We start from the raw sequence: 16,970 nt of genomic DNA on the forward strand, positions 1-16,970 counted from the left end.
ATTGGGCCATAATTTGTACCTTCAAACTCACCCTCCTTCACTCTTCCCCTGGGTCATTTAGTCTTTGCCATTCTGGTATTCCTTTATTTTTTAAGCACATCGAGCTTTGATAAGGCAGGGCCTTTCCATGTGCTCTGCCTGGGGTTTTCTTTACATGACAAGTTCTTTCCTTATCTACCGCCTTAGATGGTCTCCTCTCAAAGTGTTCCCTGATGACCACATCTGCTGTCATCTCTGATTTACTCCTCTCTATCTCATCTCTTCTTTGTTTCCTTCAGCGCAATGTACAAAGGCATAATTACTTTATTAAATTGCTTCAAGTCTGCTTTTGGACATTGTTTTTCTTTCTCAGTGAAAGTTAGTCTACTGCTTTGTCTACTGTAAATTCTATAATATGGCTAGAAAGTAACACAACACTGGCACATAGTGTTTTGTGCTCTGCCTAGTTTATTAAATAAATGAATAAAAAATCAGCACTGATGGTGGGATTGTGCAGTGAGTAGGAGAAAATAGTTCTTCATGACTTAATGAAATGATTAAATGTGTATGTATGTATATAATATATATATATATAAAATGAAACAAACCCAAAATAATATGATTTCAGTTATAAAGGCCCCTGATAACAAAGAAACTATGGACTAGAATATTTATCCCTCAGCAAATTACAAAAAAAGAAAGCTATCTGAACTTCCTGTGTAATTATAGAATTATACACCTCTAATGACTTATTGGTACAGTATGTTTGGTATTAATTTGAAGAATGGTGTAGGTTTCGCTTGTATCATGCTTTGGGATTCTTCTGTTCCATGAGCATATTTATTTGATGATCAAGACTTTTATAGTAATCAGGATGGTCATTATTAAGTGAGAAATATCAAGTAACAAGTACTTATTACTCTTTGCTAGGTAGATGTGGCTCCTGTCCTTAAGGAGCCTCAGAGAAAGAGGTGACAGTCCCATTGTCCTCTGTGACAGTATGAGTAAGAGATACATCTAACCATGGCGGCAAAAGAAGTGTTTATATTTTGTTGGACCATTCCAAGGAGGTGATATGAAATCTGGTCTTGAAAAAATGAGAATTTTCTAGATGAAGGCTTTCTAGGCCACAGGACAGAATGTAGAGGAAACAGAAGGAATGTAGGTAGTATGCTCTGTAATTTGCAACCATAGGGAAATATAGGGAGTAATAAGTAGTGAAGTTGGAAATAGGCAAAACCACACTGGGAAATGCTTTGCTTGCTGTGGATGTAGATCTCACTCTACCATCAGGCAGTGGAGGGATTTTGAATGGTGTTGATCTTGTTAGTAATAGAATTATATAGTTTACATTTTAAAGAGACCATTAGACAGTGGAGAATGGTTTCTAAAAGGCAGAATCTGGTACAGGGGAGTAAGGATGATATCACCCAGGAAGGTACACTCAGAGTTAGAGATGGACCCCAGGGGAGCAGTGAGACCAAAGTCGGGGAGGAAACTGAAGTCACTGAGAGTGGCAGAGCTGAAAAGAGCAAAGCTTCACAAAAACCCACGAAAGAGATCTTTTTCCATAAAGAAGGAATGACAGAATAAGTACACTAAAAGTTAAGACAAGAAGACTGTGTTTCATAATGAAGATATCTTTCGTGACTTTCACTAGAGTGGCTGGGGGGTTAATGGCAGCAAAATCCCCCTGGGGAGTGTGGACTTGAAGGAGAAGTGTGAAAAGAAACTCAACCCAGTGCAGACAGCTGGTCCTGCTTCTGTTTTCTAACTTTTGTATTGTTTTTGGTAAATAGTAAGGATATGAACTATTGTATAAGAGTAAAAGGGATGCAGGAACTAGGCTGTCAGTGCAGAAGACCTAGATTTTGGTATCACATTGCTATGGATGAGAGAGAGAGAGAGAGAGAGAGAGAGAGAGAGAGAGAGAGAGAGAGAGAGAGTGAGACTAGGGGGACGAGGAAAGGATACAGTTATGGGTATGTTTGTGGTTGAAATACAAAATAGAATTTCCTTTGGTACTTGGGGAGAGAGATGAGTGTATACAGAGAGGAAACAGGTGACCTTGAAGGTATCTTAAAGATTGTTTTGAATCAATGGTAATTCTCACCCCCTTGGAGACAGATTTTTGTTTTTTAAACTGCTGTGTCCTTCAGATCTAAGTTGGTAAAGAAAGTAGAAAGACCAAATTCTGGCACACTTTTTAATAAAAATGTCAACTGGTTTTCTATCTCTTTTTATCATGTACCACAAAGAAGAGGCAAATTTTGTCCTCAAATTACTATTTTTGCAAACTAAGGCAGTGACCAGTTGGAATCATAGGAAAGGAGTAACAATCAAGAACAGGATCACAAAGCAAGAACAAGGATCTGCCCCAATGCCCCCAAGGGTGCGGGGAGTGTTCCTGCCTGTAGAAGAGGACTTCACAGAGGATGCAAACACATGGAAATTTCCACCACCTGCTCTGCAGCTCACTTAACCTGGAAGGCACTCTTCTCACTTGGGTCATTTTCATCACGTGCTTACTACTTAAGCTTGTTACTTAGCAGAAGGCAGAGAACGTGACATTTCTCTGGTGGGGGAGCACTGTTGTCATCCGGGCATACAGGTCTTCCTAGTACTAATGTGTGGGACTCCAGCATCCCAGCATGGTTGGCACCCAAGACTTCCTGGACCAAAATGCCAGTAGCCCCCACAAGTTATCATGGCAGCCAGAAAAATGAACAGACATTTCCAAATGCCTCTGGTGGTTCAAGAACTGCTGGGGCCAGTATACTTGTTTACAAACAGCTAGGGAAAAGAGAAAGGCATTCTTTCTTTAATTATATTTTGCTGAAAAATGATTTTGATAAAAGGAATCCTTATTAAGGAAAGATTGAAAGTAAAGGAATAATTTAAGTAAGAAAATAAAATTATAGTGAAGAAACTAGAAGAAATATTTCTGCCACATTTATCTGTGCTTTCTCATCATTTTTCATGGAGGCCAAGAATAAGATTCCTCTTAAGAATGTTGATGCACTGGTGCATTATAGGGTATAACTGACTGCAGAGACACCCCAAATAGAATTGTATCTGGGTTTAAATATGGTCTCTTAAAGAGGAGACCAACTTGTCATACCAAATCCATTTTTACTTCCTCTGAGGAGGAGGTCAAAGAGCCCTTTATTTTAAAGTAATGTCACTTACATTATTGTCCAGTAGCTCAGACTCCAAAATATTTTGAGCTCCAATATAGCAAGTTCTCTTTCATTTGAATTTTTGCAAAATGAAATTCCCCTTTGGTACCATTGCCCTTTTGTGTAAATGGTCTACCTGGCCAGAATTTAAAATCTGGAAGCGTTTAGCTACACGATTGCTCAGTGTCACCTGTTGTGTCTTTTTAAGATCTGCACTAACACTTGTGGACCATTCATGTCATACTGAAGTTGATTTTCTACTTTATTTTTTCAGTTATTCATGGTGGACAATGGAGCAGATGACTGGAGAATAGCCATGACTTATGAGCGTATTTTCTTCATCTGCTTGGAAATACTGGTGTGTGCTATTCACCCTATACCTGGGAATTACACGTTCACATGGACGGCACGGCTTGCCTTCTCCTATGCCCCATCCACAACCACCGCTGATGTGGATATTATTTTATCTATACCAATGTTCTTAAGACTCTATCTGATTGCCAGAGTCATGCTTTTACATAGCAAACTTTTCACTGATGCCTCCTCTAGAAGCATTGGAGCACTTAATAAGATAAACTTCAATACACGTTTTGTTATGAAGACTTTAATGACTATATGCCCAGGAACTGTGCTCTTGGTTTTTAGTATCTCATTATGGATAATTGCCGCATGGACTGTCCGAGCTTGTGAAAGGTAAGTTTGTTTCTTTTCCTGAAAAAATAATTTGCTGTGTAGAATTTTCAAAACAGAAAGAACATTATGTGCCTTGTTTCTAAGAATTTCAGATTCTCTGATGGGCTTCTTTTAAATAACTGTAACAAAGCTTTTCTGAAGATTCCTGTATAGGGTAAATGCCTTGATGGTTATATAATCTTCATTCTGACTGTATCAGTCTTCAATACAGGATTGCCTTTGTAAGCTATCAAAATTTGGAGAACAGAATTTTTGTGGCAATTCTATGTTGGAAATGCTACTTTAATGAGACACTTATATTTTAAGCATTGATTATTGTTGAGTCAGAAAGCCAGTGGGAAAGTATTGATACAATATGTTTAAACATTAGAGAATATGTTAAGGTGGGTTAACTGTGGTATCTATTTACACTAGTGTTTGTGTGATTTACCCGTTAAATAGCTTATGGATACATGGGCTGACTTTCATTGAAGGTTCAAGAACTAGTAGAAAGGAACAGTATATGTTTGTTTTGTGTGAAAAATTCTGGTGTTCAAGAGCCACATGCATGCTGTCAGCTTTCAGAGGCATTAATCAATTGTATCATCTATAATGTTCATTGAGTCAATGAAATACATTTATGAATGACATAAGTAGAAATGGCTATGCAGTAATGAGTGGCATTATATGACCGGGTTAGAAAAATCAAGATAAAATTAGCTTGTGAGAAGTAGGAATGATTTAGAAGTTTCCAGAACTGTTGAGTGAGATGTGGGTCATTGTAGAAACTAGGTTTGCTTTTTTGTTGATGGATTTTTTTTTAGTTTTTCAAAATCAAAGTTATAAATTTACATAGAAATAAATCTAGATGAGAGTTGTTTCAAATAAATGAATAAATAAATAAATATGTAACAGTCCCACAACTTCTACTCCATTGCCTTTCCTAGGTGCAATCATTTTAATTTCTTGTAAGAAAATGTCTCCTATTGCATCATCGAGATTTTCCTGTTTTAGAGGTACCTATTAACTTCCTAATGAGGAAACTAGTTTTGACTTTCTGTCCCTTGCACATAAACAAAATTTCAAGATGTCACCACCCCATTATAACCGTATCATAATGCACTTGAGATTTCTTTCTTCCTATACATCTTTTTGCTTAGTTTTCTTAAATTTTTCTGTTTACTTGTATACTTAACACTAAATCATCTCTCAGTCCTCACCCATTCTATAAATATCCCTTCCTCTGTTCAACTATATTAAGCACTCTAATATTTTCCCCTTGAAGCAATGGCTTCCAGAACCTTCTGGCACTTCTCTGTTGTGGTGGGGGGGAGTGCTTTGCCTTGTGGGCATGCTGAGTGCCCCCTTTCTTGGGTATGTTCTCTCTTCACTTATTTACTTTAGAAGATTGATCTTTCTATGATTTAATCTAAGAAGAGACAGTATATGTGAGAGTGGCCTTGAGGTGACAGTCTGCAATCTCTTATCTTGGTAACAAGTAGTATGTCTGAATATAAAACTCCAGGTGGAAATTCACTCATCTTCAGGATCTTGAAGCTGTTTTTCCCCTGTGTTTAGAGTCCTGCAGTCTCACGCCATTCTCATTTTGATCCATTGTTCTCTGGAAGCTACAAGGACTGGCATTCCAAAATCATGCAAGAGTACATGTTGGTATGAATCTGTTTCAATCCATTGATTACTGGAATTCATGTTCTTCAATTCTTAGAAAAAAAAATAAGCATGTGCCCATTTCATAGTGAGAATGAAATGCAAACATCAGAAATGAGGGAATAAATCCACAAATCTCTGGTTTTGTGGGGGAAGAGCAGATGTCAGGCAAACATTAGAACCACAAGATTGAATCACAGTTTGCAGTTTAGAGGATATGTGACCTTGGGCTAGCCACATTCCTTCTTCCTAACTTTCTTCTTTTTCTAAATAGTTTATAAGCCTTCATTTAGCTTAACACTTTATAACTACACAAACATGGGAAGAGGTAAAATCATGACTCAACATTTTGATAGATTTTTCTACATTTGTTTTTTTTTGTTTTTTGTTTTTTTTGTAAATCTCCCATTTTGCTTCAGGAAATCTCCAGATTGTGACTTGAAGATGCAAAAACGTTAAAAATAATGTTCCACAAAGTTTCAATTTGAACATGACACAAACCTTTTCTCTCCTATTTGTCCATCTCTGTTTGGGTGTGTCTCTTTCTTCCCCTCAGGCCTCCTGTAACTTCCTCCTACTCTACCTTCCCTCCTTCCCATTGATCTTTCTTTTCTTTTTTAAAGTATGCACTGTTTCAATATAAACATAACTCTGTTTGATTTGAACTTGACCTCAGCGAACCACACAGTTCCTCTCCATGTTGAAGGGAAAGAGTCATACCAGATAGAAATTATCTTTTTAGTTGGTTATAAGAATTCTAAGAATATTTGCAATATTTGGAGGCTGGAGAGGTGACTCAGTGGTTAAGAGCACATACTTCTCTTGCAGAGAACCAGAGTTTGGTTCCCATCATCCATGTTGGATGGATCATAACCATCTGAAACTCCAGCTCCTTGGAATCTGATCACACACATACACACACACACACACACACACACACACACACACACACACACACGAATTCTAAGACTATTTTAAGCTTGAGAGTGCCAGGCTTGAGAGACCCAGGCTGTTTTCTGGAGAATGTTGTTTTGCAAACCTGTTCCTGTCTTTCTGCCCTCTAGAGTTTTCTTAAAAATGTTCTCTATTTAAAAAAAAAAATGAAAAGAAAATGTTCTCCATTGGTGAGAAAGGAATCCCATAAGAGGCATCTATTCTTTGTGGTATTTTTTACCCCTGGCATATCATGTACCCCTTATTTATTTACTGTGGGATATATATACATATATATGTATATATGTATATATATAACATTTAGTATGTGTGTACATACATGTACATTTATTGATTCCTTTATTTATTTAGGCAAATGATAGGAAGAAGCAGAGGAGGAGGCAAGACCCTGTCATTATTTCTGTTGCCTCCATTTGTTGCATCTGCCTCTAGCCAGTCCACAATAATCGCACGCTGGCTTTGGTGCGCCCTTGTGACAAAGTGGACATCTTTTCTGAACAGCCTAAGAAATAGGCATGATGCTGCTAAGTGATCTAAGATTCAAGGGGGCTCAGACCAAGGCATTTCATCAAGATGTGTCTAGAAAAGATTTCAGAGATACTTATGATTTAGAAGGTACTTGAACCCCAGAGCTTGAGGGCCTAATTTTGGACATTTTCCAAACCTTACTTGCACTTGGTTTTGTAGGAGATAGCCTCGGCTATGGTCAACTTAGGATGTGCCAATGGATACTGTTCCCAAGAAGTTATAATAGTAGCTCTCTTGGAAGGAGCAAATCTGTATATGGTGGGCTACTGCTGTCTCACACAAGGAAAAGCCTCTTGTTACTGCCTTCTTTTGTTTGGTTTCTTTGTTCGTTGCCGGACTTTGAAGAACATCTAGTATGTGAATGTGCACCAGGAATTTTCAAGAGAGTATGTGGTGATTTTTTTGGCCACGTCTTCTGGGACACATTCTAGGCATATGTTAATAAAGAAGTTTCAGAGACAGAGAGGGATTGCAACACTCTGCATGGAGTAGGAGTTAATAAAATAAAATGTTCCTGTGTTAGCTTCTGCTTTTATAGGAAGCTTTGTACTTTGAAGGAGGGAGCCAAGTTCCAAGTTGAAGGTAGAGGAAAGAGAGGGCAGATTTTAGCCAGGAATTCTGGTGACAGATTTTCCAAGCCAAAAAATAAAAGCAATGTTGTATACTGTAAGTTGGAGATGTCAGAGAGTGTTTCTGTTACTGGAAAAAACGTTTGTGGAGTAAAAATATTAATAGTCAAATAAACCTGCTCTGATTCATTGTACTGTTTTATCTAGAAGCATATTTAAATCCATATTAACTAGTAAGCATTAGTAGAGAGAGAATTTTTTTTAAACTAAATTTAAAATTGTTTATTTTGAAAGTGGAAGAGTTGAAAAAGCAAACAGCGGACTTTGTTTTACGTAAGTTCTACCTTGAGCTACATTCAAATGGATGCACTAAGTTCCATCACTGAAGACTAACAGATGAAAGCAAATGTGGCATTTATTTGTTAAATTCTCAAAGATAGCCTGGGACTAGAGAGCTCAGTTTCATTGTGTTCAGAAAATCTGTGCCTAGGTGTGTTCAGAGGACATCATCATCCACTGGCGTCTTTCAGTTACACTCCTCCCTATTTTTAACAGCCACTCACAGTCTGTCTTTTGCAGTATATTTAAAAATATTTGTTTTTAATTGCCCAAGTGATGATTTCTGAAATATATTTAAAACATATTTTATTATATCCTGTATTATGGACTATTACAATAAATCACATGCCCACAAGAAAAACTCCATACAACATGGGTTTCACATGAATAGCTGTCTCCTGACATCAGTATTTGAATGAATTATAAAGGGAAATCCCTTTAGAATAGGAATTCCCACCAGCTATGGTGGCACACACCAGTGGGATGTGCTAAAGAAAAAGGACACTATATTTCATAATTAGAGAGACTCTCATTCTGTTAGCACCAGTTCACAGACAATGTGTGGAATCCCACGCTCTATGGAGTATGGGCCATGTCAGTTCATATATTAGAATGCGTACTCTTATTCCTGAGACCCCCCCCATCCCCCCAAAATGATTGTTGCTCACATCTGGTCTATTAATTCAGCTTTACACTATTACCTTTCTCTGATTCATTATTAGCCTATGCAATTACGGTCATTTACATTTATTACTTGCTCTAGGTAGGGCATGTTTTAAAATAATAATGTACTTAAGGTTTTGATATGTGACAAACTTTGTTAAAAGCAATTAAATGATATGGGTTCTAAGTTTCACTTTTCTTTTTTCAAAAAAAGTTTTAGAATTTTTTCTTTTTTTCATTCTCTTTTGGTCTTATGACATGCTGTGCTTTGGAGGAGAAAGGGATAAATAGCATGCAAAAGCCTCAGCTTTTCCATTTATGGATTTCACTACTGATATAGGATTACATAGGGGAAGATGTAATGGAGAGCTAAATTTTACAGATTTGGTTCATTTTTTGGTCAGCCAGCCAAGATTTTATCTTATATTTTCAGTAGGCCTTCCCAGAGGCCTTTTAAATGATGACCATTAATTACACCCATTTCCAACTTATTGATTTAAATTTGAAATGTCATTTATTATAGATTTCTTCAATATTTGTAAAAGTTTCATAAACTCTGCATTGTGATGCTGGGAAAGCATCCTACTGGCACCTCGGTTTATTACAGAGTACTGGATAATTACATTATTTCTTCTCCATCTTTTAGTTGTTAACACTATTTCATCAATGGATTTGTAATTTGTGGCTGATCGTAATGTAATACATTGTTAACTTATACTCCTGGGGTCCAATTCATACATACAGATAGAGCATTTCCAGGCTCATAAATGAGTCACAACTTTAAAATGTGCCCCTTCAAGTTATAAAAGTCTGCACTTTGGAAGCTTTCGTTGTGCCTCTAAAAGCCTTGGAGCTTAGTGTTATGTTTCTCAAATAAATTGGTCATTAAAGTCTTATGAAAAGTAAAGCATTCTCTCAAATTCATTTGCTCTTCATTCCTATGTAGATATAATTTGGTTTTTGGTCCCTCTCTGAGGGAGCAGTGAAGAGTAGTATTTGGACTGAGGGACTTGCTTATCCTGGTCTGAAGAATTTAGCTTGCAAATGTCATAGGGATTGTTAAAGCAGAAAAACTGAAAGTTGAGAAGCTTAGGAAGCCACCCTCAGAGGAATTGAACCTAATAGCACAGTCAGTTCAAAGCAAACCTCCTATTCTGACATCCCTCCTGAAGTCCAATTTTATGAAAGATGAGTCCTTGTATTTTCCAGCTTTGTGAAATCCGTGAGAACATCCACTAGTGTGTATGCAGGGTATGTGCATGGAGGTTTGAGACTTAGGCAGCAAACCTATGCAGACTAGTTTCACTAGGATACTTAAGAAAATCATTAACTTTCTTGGACTCAGTAAGGGATTATTGGGGGAGGTTTCTTATTTGCTCACAGATTTTCTGCACTTTATTTCTGTTGATATTTTTTAGTGCTAGGCATCAAACACAGGACTTTGACATGACAAATCTTCATCACTATAGTCTACTCTTTTATTTTTGTTGCCCTCATGCAAATTAATATTAAAATAGAGGGGAAAATATAGGACAAAAACTTCCTTTCCATGCAATAAAATTTACACATAGAGAACATTCACTGAGCTTGGCAAATATGCCTTTTATTATAGAATTAAACATTTGTCTTTAACCATATTTTATTAAATCTTTGAGAATTTCATATAATACGTTTTGATCATATTCACTACCTGCTACATTGAGTCCCAAATCCACCCTCCCTTCCCTATCCACCAAACTTTGTGACCTCTTTTTGTTTTTATAAGCCCATCAAATCCTGATTTGTGTTCCCCATATATTCCTGGGTGTTTGGCCATCCACTGTGTGTTCTCCAGGGGTCCTGGTTCCTCCAAGGGGCAGGCCCTGCTGCAGAGAATTGAATGTGGAGAGTTAGCATTGGAAGGAGGGGCTTGTGGCACCATCTTGGGATGGAAGCTGTGAACCAGCAAGGAAACTGCAGTGGCAGGCCTGGGGAACATGCAGCAACTGGGCGTACTCAAGGACAGAATGGCCTGGCACTTATGGACCTGGGGTGAGACCACTGGCCCCTGAGGTGTGGATGAAAGCTAGTGGTTACTATGGGCATGCTGCAAGAGCAATCTGATATGGTAGGCTCTGAGCCGTGGCTCAGAGCTGAACTGAATGTGCAGAGCTAGACACTGGGTGCTCATTTCTTTGTAAGTCATTCCCCTCCCCCCCCACAATAACAATAAATGCACATAAAGATATCTTATATGGTTTGCCTGATAGTGCAAGAGACCCTGAGAGAACTCTGGCAACAAAACTGGTATAGTCCGGCCCAGATAAATGAACCACAGCCTTGGGGATGTGGGCATCAGAAAGCAGTGCTGTTCCTGCTGCCTCTGTGGTGGGTCAGCTGGGCTCTGATTCCCAAATCCAGGAGCAGCTGCCAAGAACCCAGGGGGGGTAAGGCAATCAAACCCTATATGCTTAATGGGGTTGGTGATAGTCACATGGGTTATACAATGGCTTATAAAATCTGTAACTAAAAAGAGGCCAGCCACGCAGAAGCATGGGCCACAGCTGTGTTGTAAATGTGGGGATATGTTGTGCGTATGTGAAGATTTGTTAAAGGTTATTCAGAGGCTAGAAAAACTTTTACCCCCAAGTGGAGTGCCCAGAGAGGGGGCATGGCCACTTTGCATAATAAAAGATGTGCCCCAGGCAGGGGAAGCTGAAGAGGCTAGGGAAGTCCTGGCAGAGCTTGAGGAAAAAATTAAAAAAGCAGGACACTTTAACTTGTGTAAGGTCCAAGGACTCAGAGGAAGAGACAGACAACAATAAAAAGGAAAATGACCTAAAAATAAAAGTAGCTAAAGCTGCCCCTCAGATTCAAACATTGATACAAAAGGGAAAAAAGGCTAACAGTGCTGTAGCTAGGAAATATTCCATACTAGAACTGTTAAAACTAGGAAAAACTTACAAGCAAGCAAGCAGAGACCCCCTAGCCATATGGCTTGTGAGAGTATGGGACATGGGAGCAAATGGCATCAACCTAAGTCCTTCAGAAGCTTCACAGCTGAGCTATATAACCACCCATCCACCCTCATGATATAGGCTGTTCAACCTAGGCCAATGCAGGGGGGAGCAGTCCTTAATGGGTTGGCTGCTTGAAGGCATTAAGGATACCTGTTCATCACCGAGGGAGACTAACATGATTAGCAGGGCCTGGAGGACTATAAAGGAGGGGAAGACATTACTGAGAGAACTAGGTGTGAGAAAAGCAATATATGATGTCCAATTCACTGGGCCAGATAAGATAGTGTTCACCAGAGATATGAAGGAAAGCTTAATTCAACTGGGACCTCGAGAATGGTATGGGGCTTTAATGATACTACTAGGCCCTTTGATGGGACAGGATCTTTGTAAAGTGAGAGAGGTGTTGGCAAATCTAAATGATTCTGACCAGCATGTAAAACATGTCTATAAAATAAGAGAACACCCTATGAGAGATATAAAAGAGACCAGACAGAAGAAATGGCCCATTTGGGTTATTTGAAAACAAATGTGGCCAGACCTATGTAAAGCCTAAATTCCAAGAGAAAAGATTGACAAAAAACCCAATTTGGTAGTAAGGAGTATCTTGAAGGCTTTAAAACCAGAAGAACAGTTTACAAAAGGCATTCAAAGAATAAAAACTCTCCCAGGGGTGGTTAAAAATCCCCAAGGATTAAATAAGATGCATTTCTCGTCTCATAACGGCTATAATAGGGATGGAAGCAGTCTTTCCCACAAAGTTCTCTCCCAGCAGCCAGGTGTGGTTGATGGAGAAATGACAGATATGGCTACAATCAGGAGGCAGACCCAGGGCCTACCTGACTCAGGGAACCAACAAGTGCAGCGGGGACAGGAGAAATGCCCTGCCTCCTTAAACCAGTGCAGATTCAGGCAACTGGATCCAACACCTGTAAGTATCAAGAATAAAAGAATACAAAGAGACTCCATGTAAAATCCCTCAAGTGCAAAATGACTCCAAAGGGATAACTAAAAATGACAAAGAGCTCATCAAATTAATTCCTTGTACCCATGCTATGGTACCTGACAAGAGCTATGGAGAAAACAGTTACTACAAATGAACAAAACCTTTCCATGCTATGGAAATGTCTATGATTGATTTAATATATAATGTTAACCTTCTTTCCAGTGTTCTACAGATGTAAAAGCCATTTGAAAGATACCTGAAGAAGCAAAGGCCAGCTATAGCTGTAAGATTCTTGGGAGTTTTATGGTTGGGTAAGATGAAGAGAGAGACTCTTAAACTATACAACTGTTAAGTACCAGGGGTGGGTTGCCCCCGCCCCCCACCATGAGCTGATGGTCAGAGAGATCCTAGAGGTCCTCAAATTCAGCAAGGCTATTGCCATTAATATCGGTTGTACACTAGAAAGGTCTGTAAGGCCATGTTGCTGAAGACACTGCATGTTGTAAGTGTGAGAAAGAAGAAGAGTTGGAGCTGAGACTAAGCCAAAAAAGTCTGTGCCACTGGATGGATAACATTCATATCGCCAGAAGGTGCTATGCAGATGGTTGGGGAAAAAAATTCCCCTATGATTCTACTCAACAGTGGACACCATGTGCTGCACACTATGGACATGCCAAGCAATGCCTGCAAGTGCAATAATGGCTCAACCAACATATGTACAACTGACAAATAAGGCCTGTTCCTAGGGGTGGAACACACATCTGGTGCTGTAGACCAGCCCAACACCTTTTGTCAAGAAAGGCTACAGGCCTTAGTGGGGAAGACATCACAAGTATACTGTTTAATGAATATAGTACACCTACTGGGATATCTTCTAGACATTTGTATTTATATTCATGTTTGTTTAAATGTGTCTACTTCCTTCAATTTGTCTTTATAGTAGAAAAAACACTGCTGAGATAGAACAATGGCCATGGCTTAAAAACAAATAATGAGGAGGCCCAAGAAGTCACTATCTCACCTTGATACAAGAGAGATAGTCCTACATCTGTGACCCCCTCCAAGGCTTAGGGATCTTAGCAGAAGATAGGCGGAAAGATTATAAAAGCAGAGGAAAGGGGTGGAGTGTGTTCCCCAGGGGGTCCTCTTTCCTCCAAGGGGTGGGGCCTGCTGCAGAGAATTGGCTGTGGAGAGTTAGCTGCGGAAGGAGGGACTTGTGGTGCCATCTTGTGATGGAAACTGCGAGCTGCCAGGAACACGCAGCAGTGGGCATGGGGAACATGCAGCAGCTGGGCGTACTCCAGGACAGAATGGCCTGGCACTTATGGACCTGGGGCAAGACAGCTGGCCTCTGAGGCATGGGCGAAAGGTAGTGGTGACTATGGACATGTTGCAGGAATGATCTGATATGGTGGGCTCTGAGCTATGGCACAGAGCTGCATGGCACAGAGCTGAGTGGCGTGGAGCTAGGCACTGGCTGCTCATTTCTTTGTAAGTAACTCCCCTCGCCCCCATGATAATAATAAATGCACATAAAGGTATGTTATATGATTTGTCTGATAGCCCAAGAGACCAAGAGAGAACTCTGGTGACACACTGGAGTATGGTTTACCTACCAGTGATGTAATAAAAACCACCACTTAATAAAAATGTATTCTCCCTCTCCTAGCAGCTATCAGTTGCCAACAGCTCCTCAGCTAGGAATAGGACATAATGCCCACCTCTCCTCTACATGCTAGGGTTTTCTCTGACTTGAGTTTTTGCAGGTCTTGTACATGCTGTCATAACAGCTATGAGTTCATATGTGTACCTGCCCTGTTGTGTCTGGAAAACACTATTTTATTATAGTCATCCACTGGTCTGGCTCTTAGAATTTTTCTGTAATAATCTTTGAGTCTTGGGAGGAGAGGGCTGTACTATAGGTTTCCCACTTAGGGATAAGGACTCTGCAGTTTCTTATTCTCTGCATGATGACCAGTTGTGGGTCTCTGTGTTAATCACCAGGTACTGCATAAAAGAAGCTTTACTGATGAGGGTTGAGAGATGTGCTAATCTGTGGCTATAATAATAAGTCAATATTAAACATTTATAACCTTAGTCCATGTTAATGGACTTGCATACTGTTACTAGATAGAGAATGATGCTTTAATATTATATCCCAGAACTGGTGGTAGTTAATAAAGTCCCTATTGTCTATTAGGAGGTCTTCTGAGTTCTGCTCCAGCAAGGGTGACAGGAGTTCCTTCTCCACTAGTTACTGGCATGGCAGAACAGTGTCTAGTTTGTGGATGTTTCCAGAGGCTCAAGGAAGGGTAATGTTGGTCCTTGAACTTTGTCAACCTGACAGTTGCAACACTCCTTTATCCTGGGATCAAAATCCCATTGATTAATAGTCTGATCACTGTCAAATTCCTAGGGATAGTACAAGCCTAGAAATTTAGTGTGGTTCTGAAGTCAAAGGCACTTTGATTTCCTATCGTTCAATAAATGATTAGTGAAAAGTAAATAAATTTTTAAAAAAACTTCAAGTTTTACAAAAAATTTTGGCTAGAATATACACAAATTAGTATTGCTAACATTTTATTCATTAAAAACAACTTTAAGCATGGTGGTGCATGCCTTTAATCCCAGCACTCGGGAGGCAGAGGCAGTCAGATTTCTGTGAGTTCAAGGCCAGCCTGGTCTACATAGTGAGTTCCAGGACAGCTGGGGCTACAGGGAGACTCTGTCTCAAAAGACAAAAACAAAACCAACTGTAGTGAAGTAATAAAATTTGCCAATTTGGAAGGTCTTGTGCAGTAGATTGGTGCATCCACATCACAAGATAGTTCTATAAGTGTCTGTTCACTCCATGAAGATTCTGCTCTTGTATGTTAGGTCCCTCCTCCCTTTTATAGTACAAGTGACTACTAATATGCTGCCTGTCTCCATAGATGTGCTGTTCTGGGACTTTCAAATAAATCAGATAATACATTTAATGACCCTCTATCAGAAAGTCGCTCAAATAATCATGGGTTGTGTATTAGTTACTTTTCTATTGTTTTGATAAAACACAATGACCAAGGCAACTTATAGAAGGATGAGTTTATTTGGCCTATGGTTCCAGAGTGATAAGAGTCCACCATGGTGAGGGAGACTTGGCAGGAGGTGGCAGGGGCAGAAACTGAGTGTTTGCATCTTCAAGCACATGCAGGAAGCAGAGAGAACCAAGCTGGAAGTAAATCGAGCCTATGAACTCTCAAAGCCTGCCCCCAATGATATGCTTCCTACAGCAAGGCCACATGTCCCTGAGGCCCCATGACCTTCCCCAAAGAGTGCCACCAACTGTAGACCAAATACCAAGTGTTCAAATACTTAAGCTATGGGGAACATTTCTCATTCAAACTACAATAAATTGTAGATATTTGTAAAAATTGCATCAGTACCAAACTTGTAAAAACTAGTTTCTTGTCATTATTATCTAATCAATAGAACACAACTATTTATATGTATCTGCATTATATTAGGTATTAAAAGTAACTAGAAAAAATTAAAAATAATTAAAAGGTAACCAGAACACATTTAAATATACAGGAGAATATGCATAAATTATATGCAAATACTATGACTTTTTAGGTAAGGGACTTGAGCCTTCATGGATTGTGGATTAGACATCCACAGGGTTCTAGAACAAATTCCCTATAAACACTGAGGAGAATTATATAATTACCTGGCATCTACCTTTCTGTACTTAGGGTAAACATGATGCTTGTATCTCCTATAGCATTTATCATGGTGACAGTATTCTATTGTAAGAATATGCTAAATTTTATTCAACTGTTCATCAGTTGGTGCATATTTAAAAGTTTTCTTGGCTTACCTATTATGAATGGGATTTCTAATTATTGTACACAAGTCTTTGGGTAAATAATTAGTTTTTTTCCCTAGGTAAATATCTAAAATTGTCATTTTATATTTCTAAAACAACAAGTTATATATGAGAATATATGAAGCTTCCAATTTCATGACATCCCTAACAATATTGTCAGTCATATCACTGGCAATATTTTATATATACATACATGCATACATGCATATGTATAGTTTCATATCTGTCATATCCATATGTATGTCTGGATATTGATATATGGCATTGGCAGTCATGTACAAGAGCATACATGCATAAACATAGGCATTTGAATAAATTTACATATATATACACCTATTTTCTTCATCTTACAGCCATTCTGAAGAGTAGAAAGTAGTATGTTATTGTGCTTAAATTTGCCATCCTCTACTGAGTAGTGACTTGAATACCTTTTCATGTGATCATTAGCACTTTATATGTCTTGTTTGGAAATATAACCATTTGTTTTGGTTGCCTTTTAAAACTTTTAAAATTTTTAATAATTTCATGCATAAATATTGTCTTGGCATTATTTCCACCCCTCCCAGTTCCCTAACAACTCTTCCCATGTTCCCCAACTACCTCAATTTC

The 16,970-nt window shown here is 38.9% G+C and overlaps 1 protein-coding gene across 3 annotated transcripts in view; it reads left to right on the top strand.

Annotated features, from left to right (window-relative positions):
• Window positions 1-16,970, top strand: part of Kcnn2 (potassium calcium-activated channel subfamily N member 2) — a gene marked incomplete at its 3' end in the record, with an annotated part of 150,102 nt that overhangs the window by 39,465 nt on the left and 93,667 nt on the right. For all 3 annotated transcript variants that reach the window (XM_029559750.1, XM_029559751.1, XM_029559752.1), the window contains 1 exon segment: window positions 3,433-3,851. In XM_029559750.1, coding sequence (XP_029415610.1) covers window positions 3,433-3,851 — 419 coding nt within the window.

Source organism: Nannospalax galili, unplaced genomic scaffold, assembly GCF_000622305.1.
Source record: "Nannospalax galili isolate Female #2095 unplaced genomic scaffold, S.galili_v1.0 scaffold128, whole genome shotgun sequence".
Lineage (NCBI taxonomy): Eukaryota > Metazoa > Chordata > Mammalia > Rodentia > Spalacidae > Nannospalax > Nannospalax galili.